We start from the raw sequence: 20,931 nt of genomic DNA on the forward strand, positions 1-20,931 counted from the left end.
CACCACTGCTTAAAGTGTCCAGGGTGGAGAAGGCTTCTCCAGTACCGATGCTCCGCGGCCGTGGGACTTCCTCTGGCTGGCTCACTCCAGTCTTTCCTTCGGTCCTCTCGTCCATCCACTCCTCTCCCGCTGCGGGGTGGAAGGCTCCGGCGCCTTCCGGGCTGCCGCCGCCGCAACTGTCTTTGCGAGCACATCCCACCCAGAAGACCGAACGCTGCCGGAGTGCTGGGAGCTGGGCGAAGCCCTAACTTGCCTGCCTGCTCTGTAGCTCTCCCCAGAGCTCTCTATCCTCCCGGCCGAAGGCTGGTGCGAGAGACGCAGCAACCAGCCTGGGAGAGTGCGGCGCCCGGGAGGACACGCGAGCCGCAGGCGCACAGGGGCGGGGGCGGTGTGTGCCGGGCGCCCGGTGCCAGCCCGACTAGTAGCGCGCACCCTGCGAGCGACAAGCTCCCCAAGTTGGGCGCGTCCCAGAGCTGGTTGCCCCGCGCAGAGAGAGGCGGGGCTGCTGGGGGTCGCCGCGGCCGTCGCCAGCCACCAGATCCTGTCTTCAGAGAACCTGGGCTGGCCTCCCTAGGGTCCCAGCCGGCGTTGCGCCCTCCGCCCGCGTGCGCTCTCCGATGACTGCGCTGGCGGTGGCCCGGGTGGCCCGCCCGCTGGGGGTGTCGGAGGGGGCGGGGGAAGAGGAGGAGGCAGTGTGATGGCCCTGGACGGCGAGAGGGGGGAGCAAGAGGAGGAGAAGAAAAAGAAGAAGAAGAAAAAGAAGAGGAAGAAGAAGGAGGAGGGGGCAGAGAAGAGCCGCTCACCCTTTGCAGCCACTATGGGAGAAGACGACGCCGCGCTCCGGGCAAGCGGCAGGGGGCTCTCGGACCCGTGGGCTGACTCGGTGGGAGTGCGACCCCGCACCACCGAGCGCCACATCGCGGTACACAAGCGGCTCGTGCTGGCCTTTGCCGTGTCCATCGTGGCACTACTGGCGGTCACCATGCTGGCGGTACTGCTCAGCTTGCGCTTCGACGAGTGTGGTGCCAGCGCGGCGGTGCCGGGCTCCGACGGTGGCCCCGGGGGCTTCCCCGAGCGCGGCGGCAGCAACAGCAGCCACCCAGGATCCGCCCGGCGCAACCACCATGCTGGTGGGGATTCCTCGCAGCGCGAGACCGGCAGCGAGGTGGACACCCCGGGGACCCCGTCTGCCCTGCCGCCGTCGGAGGAAGAGACAGAACAGTGGCAGCCTTGGACTCAGCTGCGCCTATCCGGCCACCTCAAGCCCCTTCACTACAATTTGATGCTCACCGCCTTCATGGAGAACTTCACCTTCTCCGGGGAGGTCAACGTGGAGATCGCGTGCCGGAACGCCACCCGCTACGTGGTGCTGCATGCCTCCCGGGTGGCGGTGGAAAAGGTGCAAGTGGCGGAGGACCGGGCGTTCGGGGCAGTCCCGGTAGCAGGCTTTTTTCTCTACCCACAAACCCAGGTCTTGGTGGTGGTGCTGAATAGAACCCTGGACGCGCAGAGGAATTACAACCTAAAGATTATCTATAATGCCCTGATAGAGAACGAGCTTCTCGGCTTCTTCCGCAGCTCCTACGTGCTCCACGGGGAGAGAAGGTATGGAGGGAGGCGGTGCCCCGCGCTGCCCCACCCCGCCAGGCTGCTCGCACTGCTGAGCGAGCTCAGCCGACCTGGGGACCCCGTTAGCTTCCAATATCTAGAAACCCAGGGTTGAGGGAAGGAAGCTAAGGTGAGATGGGATGGTCCTCTGGAACCATAGGGGTCTCTCTGATGTCTGGTGTCTCACTGTTGCCAAGTCCACAAACTTAGCAATACCAATAGATAACGATTGCTGCCCCTTCCTCTATCTAGTTCGGCCCTTGCTCCTCTTGACCAGTAACATAGCCATCTGGACTTTTGCCGTTTTCCCCTAAATGTCGCTGGTCATCTAAATGACAAGGAAAAAACAAAAACTAAAAAGTCCACCCCCCCACCACTAACAATAACAACAAACAAAAAACAAAAAAATAAACAAACAAAAAAACCCAAAAAACCAAACAAACCAACTTCCAGCAAGTAACCGCTCAACCCAGGCATCAGTCCAGGGCAGACACGCCCCCTCTGCTTAACATGTTACCTTCCTTGACTACGAATAGTACGTCCCCTGGGAGACTCAGTATACAGCCTAGGTTTGGGCTTTGTAAAGTTTTCCCAAATTGCAAGTTGCGATTTTGATCACAAAGAGAAGTTCAAGGGAAAGACAGGACAGTGAGGCTGGGGCAGGGCAGAGGGCTGGGGCCTGGACGGGCCATTGCTGTTGTCTAAATCAGAGAGAGGGACTTCTTAAGGCACTGTGATGTCTCCTCTCCACTGTGAAGGCTCTTTTCTCCATTTGGTCCCTCAGCTGCTGCCAATGGAAAAGGGAGGGAAAGCTAGCAAACGGTGCAAATTTGCAGACTTTAGATTTGGGGTACATTCTCTTAGTTTTTGTGAGGCGGGGCTTTCTTTAGAACCAACAGCTCTGTGTCCAGATCTTTATAGTTCTAATAGCTGTGGTGAAAGTTTGAAGAACGTGTCGAAGTTGACAGTGCTTGGCAATGATTGACAGCTGCTTCTAGTGTTGATTGCGCCCTCCAGGTGAACTAAGTTTCATCAGATCCCTATGGGGTTCAGTGCTCTGTGTTACAGGTGGGAACTGGAAGGCTCAGCAAAGTCATAGTTTGACTGAGATCACAAAGTGAGACCCAGATGATTTGGCCCCAGAGCTCCTTCTTTAAATTCTAACTCGGTGATAATAATAGTTCCTCTCTCCATTATAGCATCGATCAATATGGCCTTGAAAAGCACTTCACCCCAGGCCAGGCCTGCCATGGAGTACTTCAAAGTTCAGATGAGTGCCCTATGGTAGACAGCTTTCGCATATACTGTTGAATAAATGTATGAATGAATTTTGTTTTCATTGCATTTAAAATAACTTCAATTATTTAAGCGACTATTGGGCAGATGAACTATCAAAGTGAACTAATACATGAAGTCATTGCCTAAAGGTAGGCTGAACTGATCATTAGAAAGCAATGAGGGCAGAGCCTGCCCCAGTGAATCTCCAAACATCAGGACACAGGCTCAGAGTAGCACAGGGCACCTGAGGTCAACAGGCTGTCATCAGAAAAGTGGAATTTGAACTTTGGTTTGCTCGGTCCTGGATCAGAGCTCAGGGTGCTTGGAAACTCTCAGAAACAGTTATTGTTAGAAGCTGGGAAATTTTCCTTGTAGCATGGACGTGTACAAAAGTTTTATCATTTATACACTGCTGTGAAGTGGCCCCAAATAAAGTACTCCATGTGTTAGTAGTGGTGTGATAGGTACAACTTCCTACAAATCAATACACAAATTACTCACTTTCTAACACCCAGTGTCAGGTCTGGATAGTTTAAACCCTTCACCATCACTTCCTCCATCACAGATTATAGATTAAAAATTACTTTTAAGCCCACAATTATATAAAATTTGCAGTAGAGGCAAAAGGGGGCAGATTTGCATGTTGGGTTTGGAAACAGCTTCATCATGTCAAAATGTCAACAGAGAGGGTTGCACATCCTCACCGATACATCTCACTGTGGTGAAGAAAAATTGCTCCCTCTCAAACTCTGTATTTTTTTTCTTAAGCCATGCCAAGATGTATTTGGCAGAACTCAGCTTGTTTTGGTCAGTGCTTTCAAATTAAGAGGACTCCAAAAACGACCAGATGTTTCAGCTTGCCCTGTAACGGATTTCTTGTACCCACAGTCCATGTTTGTATTCAGACTTCCTCCTTCAGTTTTCCCTAGAGATGTAAATGCTTTGGCTGGAAGTTTAACCTGATGCACACATGGTTTCCAATAGAAATGCAGGATTTAATGTTTGGAAAGTCCCGGGATGGATTTATTTCTAAATACAATCTTAGAGAACGTTTTAATCTTCCACCCCCAACAGCAAAGTGAATATTATAATTTCTTGGCTTTTATGTCTAGAGTTGATAAGGCAAAAATAATCCAATAATTTTATAAGTATACCAACATTCCATACATTAACTTTTGGTGTTCTTGTTACTATAGCTACTTAGAGGATTTAAAGCTGACCAATTTATTAGGAACTCAGCCAATAATGGCCTTTTATTGATAATGATTTTGTACTAAAAATTCAATGTAAATTGGCATTTAAAAAGCCCTCTTTTTAAAGGACACAGATGCGAACTCAATTTTCATTTGATTAATGATTACATATCTTGATCTTTAGTTAATCATCATTTTTGCCAATTTAATTATAGGATAATTTCTGTAATGAAAACAAATATTTAATCTGCCAGCAGTAGTTACACTGAATAACTTGAAATACTTAGAAGAGACACCCCACAGTTCCCTGACTTTGTTTATCCTGGTGGAAGCAGTAGCTCATGACTATCTGATCAGTAAGGTTGTCTCATTTCTCAGAGACCCAGGAGAAGGAGTTTCCTTTTCATTTGTTTGCTTGAGAAAGAGTCTCAAGACAAAGGCAAGATTGATTTGCAGCTCCTGGTCCTCCTACCTTACACTCCTGAGTGATGAGTTTCTAGCTATGCACTAACCTACCCAGCAGTAAGAAGGAACTTTGGGAGAGAAGATTAGCCTGTGTGCTATGCTGTGTACCATTGACCCCGAAAATTTTATCCTCCACTGTGTTTTGGACAGTGCTTGGGTCTGCCCTACAGAGAAGACTGTGTTTCCCACCTAGTAGACAAACTTTTCAATTGAACCCCAGATACCTTAGTCATGGGCATATCTTCCATTCTTACTTATTCAGTAGGCTAGAAGAAGCCTGTCACTTGTTGAATACTGGAAATAGCAAGTTACCCTAAAATTAAGATGTTTGTAGACATATAATTAATTATCGCCTTTAGTTAGAACACATACTTACCCTTTTCCAAGTAGATGTGCATCAGGCAGATAAAAGGGGTGTGTATTTATGGTATCGCCTCTTATGGGAGAATACACTTCTTAGAATTAGGTAGAATGTTCATTTACCTGAAGTAATTGCCGCTCTTGGGTAGCCAGATGGTGTGCACACCCATGTTCAAAGTAGGGTACCTTAATTTAGATCCAGATGGTCGGATTGAGGGCGGAAATTTACCCAAAGTAAATGAACATTTTATTCACTTTTGAAAAGGAGACTATTTTTCTTTGACAAACTTTGATTGGGTTCATAACATGCCAAAGTGACAGAAGACAGAATAAAAATAGACATTCACTTTCTATAAAGGATTGTTTAGAGAGATGCCATGATCTCAGAAAAAATGAAAAAAAATAATTTTTGTGGTTCTCAAAGGGAATCAGGAACCATTTATTTTTTGCCAAAATTTGTGTAATATGATGGATTTTCTTTCTTGGTGGCATATAGTCCTTTGTGGTTTTATTACATATAGTTTGATGCTTTGTATTTTTTAAATTAATAACTAATTGTGATATTAGTAAATGTTAGAAATCCTAGTCCATTGTTTGATGTTGAAGAAGCCTCATTGCCCCAACTCACTTTAGTGAGTTCCACAGGAGTAAATGGAGTATATTCACTTCCTGTTCTTCTTGCTTTTCCATACAGTCTTAGAAGATTGATGAACAGTCACAGATCAATGATAGTGGCAGATGTAGGTGTAGTAAGAGGCTGGGTGGCATGCAGGGCCCAGGCTTCCTGCTCTTTCCAGCTCTAGGCCTTGGGGTGCTTGGGAAGTCCTGACTTATAAGGAGCTATGTTATCAGTGTTCAGGTAGGGTGTGACTGAGTCCTCCCTGTGCACACACACATCCAGGAGAATGTTTTACGGTAACGGTATAGACCTTTTCTCTTGAAAGGTGAATAAACAAATAAATAAGCATCAATCAGAAAAGTTAAAAAAGTAGTTATCTTTTTCTTGGAATTATTATTTTATTAATGTTCTTTTTTGGTTGTTCTGCTAGAGAAAGAAGTATGAATGTATGCATGCATGTATGTATGTATGTATGTATGCATGTATGTATTAATGTACCTATGCATGTGTATTTAGTGTGGTTTTTTTCCTCAAGCAGGGCATTCCTCAACCTGCCTACTTCATTCTGTGTCCTGACTGCTTCTGTGACCTTGGTCATTTTCCCATTGATTCTTGTTTGGGGTCCCCCTCTGGAAAACAGGGATAATGACATTATTTTATAGGGTTGTTGTGATGATTGCATGGGCATTGAGAATCATGCCTGATAGTTTGTAAGAATGCCTGTGGGTTAAATGTTATTGAACCATTTCCATGACTGGTGATCTGCTATGCAGGCTGGTACAAGGTGGGCTAGGACTGATGCTTCTGTTTTGACTTTTTTTCCATTCTGTGAGTGTTTGGGGGAAAGGTCACGATAAAGGAATAGTCACAGTGCTCCTTCCTCTGGCCGCTGTTTGTTCTTGCCAAGGAGGCAAGAGGGAGAAGAAGCAAAGCCTTGCCACCATGAAAGAAGAGTTACAAAGGCTGAGCTGTGTCACAGCTACAGAAACCCAGGCTGAGATCAAATCTTATGAACTAGAGAAGACTGGGGGAGAAAATGATTGTTCAAGAGAAGAAAAGCAACTCTTTTATTATGGCACCATAGCCTGCCAGCAGCCACCAAGCACAGGCGGCTCCTTATGGTACCCTTATCGCAAGCAGAAAAATGCTAAATATCCAAGGAATGGGTCTTAGTCTTACAGATTGCTCCCAAGACTTCCTGTGGGTTTTGACAGTGGCAATACTTTATAATACTCCCATAATGCTTTGCCTGTTTCCAATCTGAAACGAATGAATCTCAGACACTAAACTTTATTTATTCTTATAAAAAAAAACTTATTATGACCTGGGAAAGTAATTTTAGTACATGATAGTACTTTTTATCAAGGGCGATCCATTACTCAGTGCTCATTTTTGATAAAAGTATTTAGTACTACATAAATGAAAAGCAATTACGAGTATTATGCTTTGTTTTTATAACACGATTATCCACATATGCACCACTTCCTACATACATATTGCTGGCATTATTGCATTATGTTTTGAGTTTACTAAAATGGTTATTTAAAAAATAGACTACACACTTGCTTAGAGCATTGAATATTCAGTAGGAGTGCTTCTCCTCTAAAATGGCAGAGGTTTAATGACTCATTGAAGTACATAAAAACACACAGTCTAAACAAAGACCCATTTTGGCTTAAAATGTTTTGTCATTGAGCAACAATTTGCATTTTGATTAACAACCTAAACTTGAAATACTATGTGTGTCACTTGTATGACCTTGTAACTTGGTGGACTTTAAAAGGGTATGTGTAGCTTCTGGGACTCAGTAACAAACTGGCCACCAGAGTTAGCAGCATAGTAACTGCTTTGGGTTGGTGGCATTTAAGACTGACCTTGAGCTACTGTGACACTGGAGCAACAGTAGCAGTTCTAATACCATAGAATTAAGTTTAAAAATTACTTTTTTCACTGAATGGTATGTGTTGTGTGCATAGATGAGGCCCAGAGGACAACCTGATAACCATGTCCTGCCATCTGTGAAGGTCTGTTGGTTCTGCTGGATTCCAATTGAAAAGTCATGGATCAATCTTCATGCTAAGTGTTATGCAAATGCTTCCTTCCTCTGCATATTTTACCTTTATGAAAAGGCAAAACTGAAAATAATGGAGCAGAAATGTCTTGTATCTCACACACACACTGTAATTTGTTGGCAATATCAACCAGCATTAATGGATTACTTCTGCTAAATGTTACGATAATGACTTGACACAAGTAACTTGCCTGGTGAACTTCCGCAGAAATAAGAAGAAATCAATTCTTTGTACCCTTCGGAGCCAATGCAGAGATTCTAGCCCTCCCTCTTAGCTCAACCAAAATGTCAAATAGACAAATTGTTAGGAAAATCAGATAATTTGATTTAGAGAGAAGAGAATTAAAATATATGCATGTTGCTCATATTTTTTCTGGTTATGCTAAGGTGACATTCTTGGGATGACACTTGCAGAATATCACTTTGTAGAGTGGAATTTTTTAGGCTAATAAACAGATTCATTAAAAGATAAAAATGACATTAGTATTTTAAAGAAAGCAAGAGGAAAATAAACAATGAGACATTTGACCCTGTTATCTTCTTTTTTGTTTTTCTTTTTGCTGTTTTTTTGCACTTGTGTATTTGGGTGTGTGTATGTGAGTATTGTATATGTGTGTGTGTGTATGTATGTGTATGTATGTGTGTGTACCTGGGTATATGTGTGTGATGAGTGTGTGTATGTATGTGTACATGCATGTATGTGTGCGATGAGTATGTGTGATGTGTGCATGTGTGTGTGTGTGTGTGTGTGTGTGTGTGTGTGTGTGTGTGGGTGTGTGTGTGTGATGTGTATTTGTGTGTGTTTCCTATTTATGCTGTACTTTAAAGTGGTTTCATCTGTTAATTAATTTCTTGTGTGTCTCATACATGGCATCCTGCCACTACCTCAAACTCACCTCAATTTAACTCGGGCATCAAAATCACTATTTTCTTCTTTAAACCACCCTTTCTAGAAGCCCTTTGAAAATTTTTTTTTTTTTTGGTTTTTTGAGACAGGGTTTCTCTGTGTAGCTTTGGAGCCTGCCTGGCACTCGCTCTGGACACCAGGCTGGCCTCGAACTCACAGAGATCCACTTGCCTCTGCCTCCTGAGTGCTGGGATTAAAGGCGTGCACCACCAACGCCCAGCACCCTTTGAAATTTTAAATGACAGGAAACAAGAAAGAAGTCTCCTTTCTCCCAACTGAAGATGATCATGAAATGTATGCAGTAGAGGTGAAATCATGTTTCTAAAACCGTATAGGTACTGCTCTTTGTGGAGGGCATACGCTTGAAACTGATGCTGCAGGTTGGAGGATAGACTTATCAGGGTGAAGGAGGTGAGAGACATGAAACTGGATAGCATCAGAGCCTGCAAAACAGCTGCAGTGTAGGAGCTTCACATGTGTGTCAAAACTCTGAAAGGCCTTTTCTGGTGTTCCATATAGTCAACTCCCACTCTCCTCCTTCTGGTCTTTAAACTTCCATTAGAGTTCTTAGGCCAGTTCTTATGCTCCTTGTCCAGAAAGCCTTTGAGTTTATTTGGATTATAGGGTCCCAGTCGGGGCACCTTGCCTTCAGAGGAAAAGTTAAAATGTTCAGAGAGAGTTTTGGTCATCTGAATTGGGGAGAAGACATTCGACTGGCTAGTCAGATTGCTTCACATCCCACATGATGAATGATTATTCAGCCTAAAATGCCAGTAATGTCAAGGTTGAGAATCTCCACCTAAGCAAATACAATTTCTGTATACATTGTCCTTGTTTGTCGTGGTTTCCAGTATAATACCTATTAAGGCTTATGTTTGCTTAACTCCTTATAGGAAGGAAGCATATATATATATTCTTTTCTCCCAAACTTAGAATACTCAAAACTGAATTGATTGAGAGGAGCTAAAATATTGAAGAACTTGTAACATCTACATAGTGCTTGTAATTTAATGCCTTTTTTTTTTTTTTTAGGAAACTCGCCAGATTTGAGGCATATTTTATTTCTAATTGTCTAGTTATGAGATCTTGAACTTGGAAAATACTCTAAAGACAATCCAGACTAGCTGCTTTTCTTCATCAGGGGACCTTTTGATTTTTCTAAATACTGAATTGAAATTCAATTGCAATCATTCTCAGGTGCCAGACTGTGAAATTGGTATTTCCTCATTTAGACATTATCAGAATATATGGTAGCCCTCTTTGCATAGATATATACTGTGTGTATGAATTCATTAAGAATATTAATTGCAGAAAAAGTCACTGGATGATCTTGATAGCTCTTTTCAGCCCTGACTTAAACTTCCCTATCATATTTACTTACTAAGTAGGGCAAAAAGAGACTGCACAATGTGTCTCCTATGCATAAATATACAACTTGTTCATTTTTCATGGACCCAGACACATTTAGATTTTTACTTCTAATACATTCCTACCCCTTATTTACTTAATGTTAAAGACATCTTTTATTTTTCATTTAAAAACTAATATGTTTTAATTATGTCCTTGATAAGAAACCCTTTTTTCCATCTTTTTTTATTTGAATTAGAAACAAGATTGTTTTACATGTCAGTCCCAGTTCCCACTCCCTCCCCTCCTCCCCTACCACCCCCACAACTGAAACCCTATCTATAACATATCCTTTCTGCTCCCCAGGGAGGGTGAGGCCTTCCATGGGGGGGTCATCAGAGTCTATAATATAATATAATATCCTTTGGGATAGGGCCTATAATATCCTTTGGGATAGGGCCTAGGCCCACCCCATGTGTCTTCGCTCAGGAAGTATCCCTCTATATGGATTGGGTTCCCAAAGTCCACACCTATGCTAGGGATAAGTACTGAACTACTACAGGAGGTCCTGTAGATTTCCGAGGTCTCCTCATTGAAACCCAAGTTCCTGGGGTCTGGATCAGTCCCATGCTGGTATCCCAGCTATCAGTCTGGGGACCAAGAGCTCCCAGTTGAGAAACCCTTTTTTATTTAAACAAAATTTATTTTTCATTTTACATACCGACCCCAGTTCCCCCTCCCTTCTCTTCTCCCTCACCCTTCCCACCTACCATACACTCCTCAGATGGGGCAAGGCCCTCCTTGAGGAGTCAACAAAGTCTGGCATACAGAGCTGAGGCATGACCAAGCCCCTCCCCCCTGTATCAAGACTGAGCTAGGTATCCCTCTATAGGGAGTGGCTCCAAAAAGCCAAATCATGTACCTTACAGAACTGTTTCCCTACTACTGTCATATCTATCTATCTATCTATCTATCTATCTATCTATCTATCTATCTATCTATCTATCTGTGTGTGCACACACACATGCATATGCAATTTGATTATAAAGACTTTTGGAACAAATTGCTGTACCCTCTTAAAAATAATCCAAGTATGGAATACAGTGAGAAGCTTCACACAGCAGAGTTAATCTATTCATTCAAAGGTTGGAACTGGAGTGCTCAGATACTTGGATGATAAAAGGAAATGTTTTTCCTCATATGTACAATTCATGGTATCTTTTAAATAGCCCCAGGAGAGGAATGCCAAGCTTTGCAGTTTATTTTTTTAACTAATAAGTTGAAAGATAACATTCTCTCGCATTGTGTGATATAAAGGCACAGGAAGACAAAGCTGGAAGCCAGTGCATTTTAACATAAAGGTACTGACATTTCATTATGCAAAATAGCATTACTATCAGCAGAAAATAACTAGAAGGGTATTGTGATTCCCATAAAAATTTAAAGAATATTCGTTTTTACTTAGAGTTGAGTTAAACCATTTTCATGTTATTGCTAAAAATTAATTTTATTGCTTTTGAAATGTATTTATCTTTTATTTGGATCATGAAACTGTGAATTCTAGGCCAAGCTTTTGGCCAATTGCCTGTGTGTCTTTGGACAAACCTTACTGGGTGTACATTTTTATTGTAGAAATTTATAGGAGTGGAATAATTTGTTTCTAATCATTCTTCTATCTTTAATACTTTGTATGAAGATTCATAACTAAAACATATTTACAACATATTATTATATTTTATCATTTTGGCAGTTTCGTGAGAAAGGCCAATAAAACAATATTTTCTCTTTGCAAATGAAAAAATAGGATTAGGCAGTTAAGTGACTTGACCAGGTCTGGGATGTGGGAGCCCTCATACTGTGTCCAACACACTCTCAACCCTCCCTGAACAATCAATTTTTAAAAGCCTTCTTTTTGCTTTATTTCAAAAATGAAACCTTAAAATGTACACCCCTGATGATAAACATAAACTCCATATTTTAAAAAGTGGTATGAATATTCATACCTCATTTACCCAGAGATCTGGTACACATAGCAACCTATGGAGATTGGATAGCGAATTCAAGATGCATGTCTACTTGTTGTGATTGGTAGCATCTTCCTGTATCCTAGTCTGAGAATTAATTGAGTCCAAGTTTTAAGTTCTGTATGGAAGTGTATTCTGTAATATTAGCCACCTATTCCATGAGCAGTAGAGAGTGGTGTGGTATAGAGCTATTCATGGACAAAACCTTTGAAAGAAACAACTTGAGAATTTATTAATGTCTTATGAAGGGTTTGACATTGACTTGCCTTACAGCAGATGGTATAGCTGAAAAGTTGAGCTTTTATTATAAATTACCAGTATTTATCCCTAGTACATGAATGAACTTTGGAAGCCCATTCCCCACGGAGGAATACTCTCTCATCCTAGACACACTGGAGAGAACGTAGGCCCTGCCCCAAATGATGTGACAGACTTAGGATGATCCCCCATGGAAGGCCCCACTCTCCCTGGGGAGTGGATGGTGGTGGGCATGGGAGAATGGGAGGGAGAGGGAACTGGGATTTATATGTAAAATAAGATTGTTTCTAATTTAAACAAAAAAATTAAAAAAAGGAGTGTCCTTAAAGTACTTGAGGTCTTCATTTGTAACTGTAGACTATGAAAGCATGGAGAAGCTTCTGAATGGGTTTTAATAAAATATAGCTTTAATAAAATATGTATCAAACATATATGTGTATCTCTATGTGTTTGATATATTATATGTACATGTTTAGTTTACCTCTTGTACAGATCACATATGTGTTTAGTGTGTGTGTGTGTGTGTGTGTGTGTGTGTGTGTGTGTGTGTGTGTGTGTGCAGTACATATGGGATACACATTTTAAGACCCTCAGTGAATGCCTGAAGTCATGGCTAATCCTGAGCACTACATATACTATATTTGTTCGTGTATGTATATACATATGATAAAATTTAATTTATAAATTAGAAATACTAAGAGATTAACAGCTAGTAATAAGACATGCTAATAACATGCTGTAATAAAAGCTGTATAAATATGGTCTCACTTCATCATATATTCAAGTTCCGTCACACTGTAGTAATATTTCTGGACTTCAGGTGACTATGGGCAACTTAAACCCTAAAAAATGAAGCCATGTGTAGGGTGAACCATTTTCCTAAAAATCAGTGCTCTCTGGACTGTGTTAAGAGAGAATGACGATCTTGAGAACCAGTGATGGCCTGCCCCCTGCAGCTATTCCTAGAGATGGGGGCTTTATAACCCTTTTATCCCCTATCTGAGCTTTGCAATACTTTTGGAATTCCAGTTGTGTATTTCCTTGTGGGGGGGGGAGGTTTAGAATTCTCGAATTGGTGTGGCTAAAAGAAGTTTTGGAGCCAGAATTCAGACCAAGGTTTAATAGATATCAAAGTCATTTATTTTAATGTAAGTAGATTACAGGGTATAGATTTGAGAGTATCAATATTTCCCAGTGAAGGTCTATAAGCCCCCCGCCCCCAATTTGAGGAGAGTGTTTGGATTTCTGTTTCATTATCTCTATATGCTGGATGCCCCAGGCTTCAAGAGGAATGTGATATACACAATAAAAGAGCCATTATTTCTCAATGTTTGCCAATGTGCCTGTGAGTTGTTTCTCTGTAGAGTGTTGTGTTTCATCCAACAAGGACTGCTCTGGGTTTAGAGAGTTTACTTTAATCGAGACAAAAACTTCCCTGAAGAACTTTTATTGTTGGGGCAGTATATTATACACGAACTGTACTTTTATGTTATTCATGGATAGAGGCAAAGTTTAGGTAAAAAATGTGTAATTTCAGATTTATCAAAATATAGTATCTGAGGTATGCAATAGGGTCATCAATTGAAGCAGTATATGTAATTTGCATGTCATTTTCTTTTTCTTCTTCTTTCCCCCAGATTCCTTGGTGTTACTCAGTTTTCACCTACGCATGCCAGGAAGGCATTTCCATGTTTTGATGAACCAATCTACAAAGCCACTTTCAAAATCAGCATCAAACATCAAGCAACCTATTTGTCTCTGTCCAACATGCCAGTGGAGACATCCGTGTTTGAGGAAGACGGATGGGTCACAGACCACTTTTCACAGACCCCTCTCATGTCCACATACTATTTAGCCTGGGCGATTTGCAACTTCACATACCGAGAAACTACTACCAAGAGTGGGGTTGTAGTAAGTATTTTCAGCCTAATGATGCTTTGGATAAGGTTCACCCTGTAAACTAACCTAGTTTCTAGGTTCACATGTATCACTTGTAGAGCTTTCATATCTGACACAGACAATGTCTTTAGTTATTGGATGTTAAATGTAATCCCTGTTTCAAAGTCAGACAATTACTTTTCTCCCCTATAGTCTTATTTTCTTTCTTTCTTTTTTTTTTTTTTAACCATCTCCATCCCCCTGTTTCATGGACCTTGGTTTTCCTTCTCTCCACCCCAGGCCTAGGTATTCTGAGAACAGCTCTTGACTTTTCTGAAAAATTTCTTGATTCCTGTTGCATCTTTCAATTGTGATTATTTTCAAATGTATACAAAATGTACCAAATGATACAATGAAGTCCACATACCTATTAGCTGGGTCTGAGGAGTGAATGATAGTGAATAGAATTGAAGCTCTCTGGCAGGAATCCCTGATATCCTCTCTCTTGGGAACTCTAGCCTCAACTTTTTATTTGTCCTTCTCATGCATTTTATTGTATATGTATTGATTCACTTATTAATACTTGGCATACTTTAAAATCCAAGAGACTGGAGACTAGCTGTCAATACATTGTATAATTACTTCATTTACTTTTCTTAGGTAGTGTGATGTACTGTAAATATTGTCTGCATTAAATTTGTGGTAAAGACAAGTGGCTTATCTTTGATGGCCCTCCCGACTGACATTAAGATGTTCTAGGCACTTTTCTATTGCATGGTGTCATTCTAGGCTGAGCCATGTTGAATGAGCAATTTCTTCCTCATTTCAATTTCTTCTATAATAACTATGCATTTATTTTAATTTTCATATTAATTATAAAGACAATGTGGTTCTTTTCCCACATGAGTAATTGGAGTTTAAATAGATTAAGTAACCTTCCCAGGGTCAAAAGCCACAGTCAAATCGGTTGGTTTGTGCCCAAGGTTTGAGCTTTCTCTCCTGTGCCCAGGGAATCTCTTCTATCACTTAACCTGCATGTCTTTGAGAGAATTTATCATGTGATCTTCCCCACCACATAGCTCCTATATTCCATTTTCCTTGCTCATAACATAATAAGTGAACAGAAAGCTATGTTTTTAACCTGTAGGGATTCATAGCTCTATAATAACCTGAATTTTGAAAAATAGTTTTGGCTAAAGAACTTTTTCTCACTGTTTCTTTTATTTAAATCACTGTGGAGCCTGCTTTTAAAAAATCTGCTTGTATACAAAATTAATGCCATTATTGAAAAAAACTAGAGAGTGAATTCATCTGTGTAATCATTTAAAACAATACCATAAATGCTGAGTATAGAGGGCTAGCATGCATTTTACTCTTTGGACTTATAGTAATTTGAAATGTTGAGTTTTTCTGATACTTGGTGATGTCTTCTATGGACACTTCAAGACTGAGCTCATTGGACCATACACAGAAAAGGAACATGAAGACATCTCATTTCCTTCTGTGTCTTCAAAAGTTGGTGATTGACTTGCAGTGGCTCAGCTGCCATAAAATATAGTGGAAATGCTTTGGCCTGGTATATATTCTCTAAAAGACCATGAAAGTATCCTCAGCCCCACATAATTCTGCTTGCTGCTAAGCCCTGTTTGTAAAACCACTCTAGTTTTTCAGATGTGACTTTTTTTATTGTTAAGAATCTCTAAGTAATCAGTAAGCGTTTTAACGTCTATACTTAGTAATTTTAATGCAGAAAAGATAAAACACAGTAGCAGTGAACATTGAAAGGTCAACGGAAGGGAAATTTCAGTCTGTATCATCTAAAAATACTGAAATCAGTAGAAAGGAAAGCAGAATCGCCGCTGGGAACCCTTGTTTATCAACTGTGGAAATACAGTTTGAAACTCCACTCTCTTTTTCTGTCACCCCCTTTGAAATGCAATCTATTTTCTTCTCACTGACTTTCCCCTTTATTACTGGGGGCACCTGGGAATGACATTTCTCAACCCTTAGCAGATGGGAGGAGAAGAGATTTAGCTTTAGAATCTTGGCTGTGGGATGGTCATTTGAGGCCCAGGTGGTCATTTGAGATCAGAAGCTGCAGCAATTTTGCTTGAGCTATGAGGTAGGAACTTGAGTAGCATATTAATAATACGGGGCTGAATCCCACAATGCCCTAGGTGTAAGTACTAGAGTCACTGCCATTGCCATCATTATCTGCTTTGCAAGCTGCCTTTTTTTTGCAAAACACTGTTCAAAATAATTACAAAGATGAAGAGTCTAAGATACCCCTGGTATAGAGGTTGCAAATGCAAATTAGATATTTAATCCTAATCTGTAAATGTTCTGAGTGTATCTATTCCTAAAACATCTTATCATTTTTTCTTAAGCAGTGTTAATATCTACAAATTGAGGGATTGCACATAAGATAATTTGTCTTTTCCTGAAGAATCAAACATGTAAATGGGTTTCTCTGTCCCACCCCATTCCCCAGCTGCTTCTAAAAAATCACTCAGAGGCTTAATATTAATTACAGTCTGCTTGGCCTAGCTCAGGCTTATTGGTAACTAGCACTTACGTCTAAATTAACCCATTTCTATTTATTTATATATTGTCACATGGCCGTAGCTTTACTTCTGGCATCCTTCTTGGGTGGCTGGTCTGCATCTCCCTCAACTCCTGTATTTCTCCCTCACCCTTCTTTCTCCCTGTATTGACTTTGGCTTTCCCACCTAGCTACATTTTGCCTTGCTATAGGCCAAAGAATCTTTTATTATCAACCAATGAGAGCAGCATAAATTCACAGCGTACAGACAGGTTACCCCACAGCAAGATCTTGTATCACTTGACTAATGTCTGTATTCTGTAATGTTTTCTCATTCATTTATTCAAGAGACATTTATTGACTGGATGCTACAACAGATGCTGGATGGACGCTGGTAATACAGCAGCAAACAGCAAAACTGTTGCTTCTAGAGATCCCGTGTTCTAGTGAGAGGCAATAATCATTCACACCATGTAAGGTGATTATGCTGTGAAGAAAGTCAATGGGCTACAGTTAGGTGGTGACCAGTCTGTTCATATTTGGCATTAACTTCTCATGACAACATATTCTAGATCAGTTTTGTTCTTTTGGGCTCAGTCCACCTCACAGTTATATATTACTTGCTGCAATCCTGTATACAGTTAGAGTTCAGCCTTAATTTTGGAATGCAAGACAGGAGGAAAACCAGGGACGTAATAAGGAAAACAACAAATTCGCCAGTTATGAATTAGCACCACTAGTATTCATTAATTGTCCAGTCTGAGAAAAACAATCCCAAGACCACTAGAAGGGACAGAGAAATTCCTAGCAATTGCAGTGTAGGCATGTGTCTCATGAAGGAGAGATAGGAGGACCTTGAATGATGATTTGGTCCCAGGGAAGCAGATGCTGTGTGTGCATGCTGTGCTTAGTTGTGGAAATATTATCAGGAAGAAATATAGATGTAGGGAAGTCTGTATGGAAACTGGTGTAGTAGAATGACTAAAGATGGGGTTTTACCATCAGATAGATCTGTTTCTGAGTTCTTGCCTTCCTTCTCTGTGACCTTGGTTCATTACTTAAGCTCTCTCTAGTTTTCTTGTTTGAATACTCAATGTATAACTTCTACCCTTACTGTGCTGTTCTGGTTCCTATGCTTGCAAAACAAACTACTGTAAAAAAGGATTTGCACTATAAATCTGGTGTATTATGTCTAGAGCTTCTGTGGTATGGAGTTGGAGCACAGAGTGGAAGCAACTTGTCTCTGTTCAGTTGGGTCTCAGATGGGGTGACATGATGACTGGCCTCTTACAACCAGGGCCAGAATCACCTGGAATCATATCTGTTTGGAGGTTTATTGTTAGTCTCCTGAGATATCAGCTGGGTCTGTGTGCCATAGCAAATGTTTGTGGTGTCTGCATATCCCAGGCTTGGTTAGAATATGGTATAGAGTTGGGGAGGTTCCATTTCTTACAAGGTGGTTTAGAATACTGTCTTAGTGAAGGTTTCTATTGCTGTCATGGAACACCATGGCCAAAGCAACTTGGGGAAGTGTATGTGGCTTATGTATCCTTATGTTTATTTTCCTTATGTATTAGTTACAATCCACTGAGGGAAGCCAAGGCAGGAACTCAAATTGGGAAGGAACCCATAGGCAGGAACTGAGGCCGAGGCCATGGAAGACTACTGCTCCTCATATTTGCTCCTCATATCCTGTTTTCTTATATAACCCAGGACCACCATCCCAGGGATGGTACCATCTGTAATAGGCTGGGCTCTTCCATAGCAATTACTAATTAAGAAAATAATCTATGGGCCTGTCTATAACCTGATCTGATGGGCACATTTTCTCAACAGGGGTTTCCTTATCTTAGATGACTCTAGCCTGTATCAAAATTAGGCAGTATAAACACCAAAAGTAAGTGCCTTAAATAGCTATAAGAAAGCTATATGGGGCTATTTCTGATGTCACATTTTATTATTTCTATGACATAGTTATTTTTCTTCATAAGTTAGTTACAAGTGATAGTCAAGGCTCAACAGATGAGTGTGTACCTGCCAGATCTTAATGGACAGAATGCCAAAGAATTTGTGATCTTGTTTTAAAATTAGCAGTCTTCTCTCTCTTCACAAACTGTTTACACCCAATCCACATAGAATATATACTCTCTAGTAGGAATCAGCTGACATATAACATAATAACATATGCTGACATTTGAGATCCACAGCCTTCCAAGCCATCTGAGATCCAGGTGCAGACAAGGTGACTCGGATTTGGTTACATGGGCATATCGCCCCTCACTTAGAAGACCTGTTATAAAGACCGCCAGGTGTTTATCTCTCTCCAATATCCTCCAACCCCCAGGCCATGGTGAAGTTAGGATATGATTGTAATAGCCATCTGTATTCCAGAATAGAAGATAATGTGCAGATCCAGCAGTCAATGGCCTGTAGCAATTCTGAAATCCAACTGGGCAGTCTTGCCAGTTCCTAAGCTATGGTTCAGTGCTGTTCCCTGTGGGTTGTTTTCTTGGCATTTGACCTCATCCTTTGGGCTTTTAATTTTGCCTTTGAAGAAATTATTTTCCAAATACGAAACAGTTTGTGTCTACAACTGGATCACCTCAACTCCACTCTCATATGTGCAAAATTGGATTCCACAGGCTCTGTAACTTTACAGTTAAGCAAGTATACATAATGAAAATCAAGGTTTTTAATCTACCAGGCTACATCCAGTCTTTCAGACAACACTAGACCCACAGATGTCTTTAAGATAAACCTTTGTCTATGTGGAGCCTTTGTGGAATAAAGGTTCTCATATACTCATTGTTTAACAGAGAGACTTCATGAGATATCTTTTAAAATTTTTCGTAAAGACACTTATCTTTTGAAAAAGCCTTGGGGTGCTACTTCAAGAGAATCTCGGAGCTTAGAGAACACTGGCTCTTGCTTTTAGCCGCAGGCCGTGTTTCATGATGGTGATCTGTATTATTATTATTTTTCTTGAAACTATTCTTTAATAATCTTCTTCCATCTAATGAGGCTAAGAAGGAGAATGTGTTTACAGTTTAAATTCAAAGAATCTTAGCTCTTTTATACTTCCCTTAAATTTCGGTTGGGATTAGACAGTTTATTCTTAAGCTTATATCTTTTCTTTTTAAAAAATCCACAACCAGTGAGAAGAATCAGATGCCACTTTCAAGTTTTTGCCTGGAAATCTCTTTCGCTACAAAAATTTATTTCTGTAGTTACATTACTAATTTTCCTTGGCACCTAAGGCAATCAAGCAGCAACTCACTCACTCTTACACTATATAACAAAAACCTCCTATTATTCTGCTTATTTTTTTCTGTGTGGTATGTGCATGTATGTGTAAGTAGCTATATGGCTTTGCTTAGCCACACATGCACATGGGAGGGCAGAGATTGTTGAGTGCCTTCCTCTATTGTTTGTTAGTTTTTGAGAAAAGGACTCTCACTGCACCTTGAAATCATCATCTCACCTAGAACGTTTGGTAAGTGAGCCCTTGGGATCGACCTGTCTCTGCTAACTGGAAATGTATAGTATCTGGCTTTTATGCAGCTATTGAGGATCTGAGCTAAGGTCTTTATGCTAGAATAGAAGGTATCTTACTCAATGAACTATCTCCCTGGCTTCTTATTCAGCTTTTGATAATACTTGCCATATTATGCTTCAAGCCCTCACTAGCCATCTCTTAAGGCCCATCAGCTTCTGCTAACTTCTGCCATTTCCACGGCTTTTCCAGTTGTCACAGTGGTCTAGTCTCAAAGTCAGTGCTATGGGTTTCTAAACTTTCTTCATGACAAGGCTCTACTTCCACCATTTGATTTCAGTTTATACTGCTGAATTAGAGACCATCTTAAGGGTTAATAGTAAAACAAGCATGCTTATGGATTCTGTGGGTCTAGAGTTTGAAAACTGCTGAGCCCATAATGACTTAACTCTGTTTCACAGTAGTGAGGGCCTTAGCTCAAGAAACTCATTTACTTGGTATAACTTAATAGATGGGACAAGAGTAAGAGCATATCTACTAAGTGTATCTACTTAATATTGGCCGTCACATGGGATGTCAGTTAGGGCGCACATATAGGCCATCTACAATTAGTTCCTCCATGACACTAGAGCCTCCTATTAGCAGGTGGTCTCATATTGGTAAACTTGTTAATAGTGATTTCATCTCCCCCAAGAGGTCGCATGATCTGTTTGCTCCATTATTAATGATTATATTGATCCCATTCCCCACTGTCATTTTTATCTTCCTCCCCTTTAGCCAGACAAGGGCTGAGTGCTCTTTCTGATTCATTCTAAGAATCTGAAGTGCTGCTTTTGGTGAATTATGTGAACTGCTGGTCATTTGGTTCATTTTCTAGGCCCTAGAAAT

The 20,931-nt window shown here is 41.0% G+C and overlaps 1 protein-coding gene across 1 annotated transcript in view; it reads left to right on the forward strand.

Annotated features, from left to right (window-relative positions):
* The first annotated feature begins 697 nt into the window (after positions 1-697).
* Trhde (thyrotropin releasing hormone degrading enzyme) overlaps positions 698-20,931 on the forward strand; it is a 353,366-nt gene continuing 333,132 nt past the window's right edge. The window contains exons 1-2 of the mRNA XM_035451580.1: positions 698-1,605; positions 13,768-14,041. Of these exons, the coding sequence (XP_035307471.1) occupies positions 698-1,605; positions 13,768-14,041 (1,182 nt within the window). The remainder of the gene's footprint in view (positions 1,606-13,767; positions 14,042-20,931) is intronic.

Source organism: Cricetulus griseus (assembly GCF_003668045.3).
Source record: "Cricetulus griseus strain 17A/GY chromosome 1 unlocalized genomic scaffold, alternate assembly CriGri-PICRH-1.0 chr1_0, whole genome shotgun sequence".
NCBI lineage: Eukaryota > Metazoa > Chordata > Mammalia > Rodentia > Cricetidae > Cricetulus > Cricetulus griseus.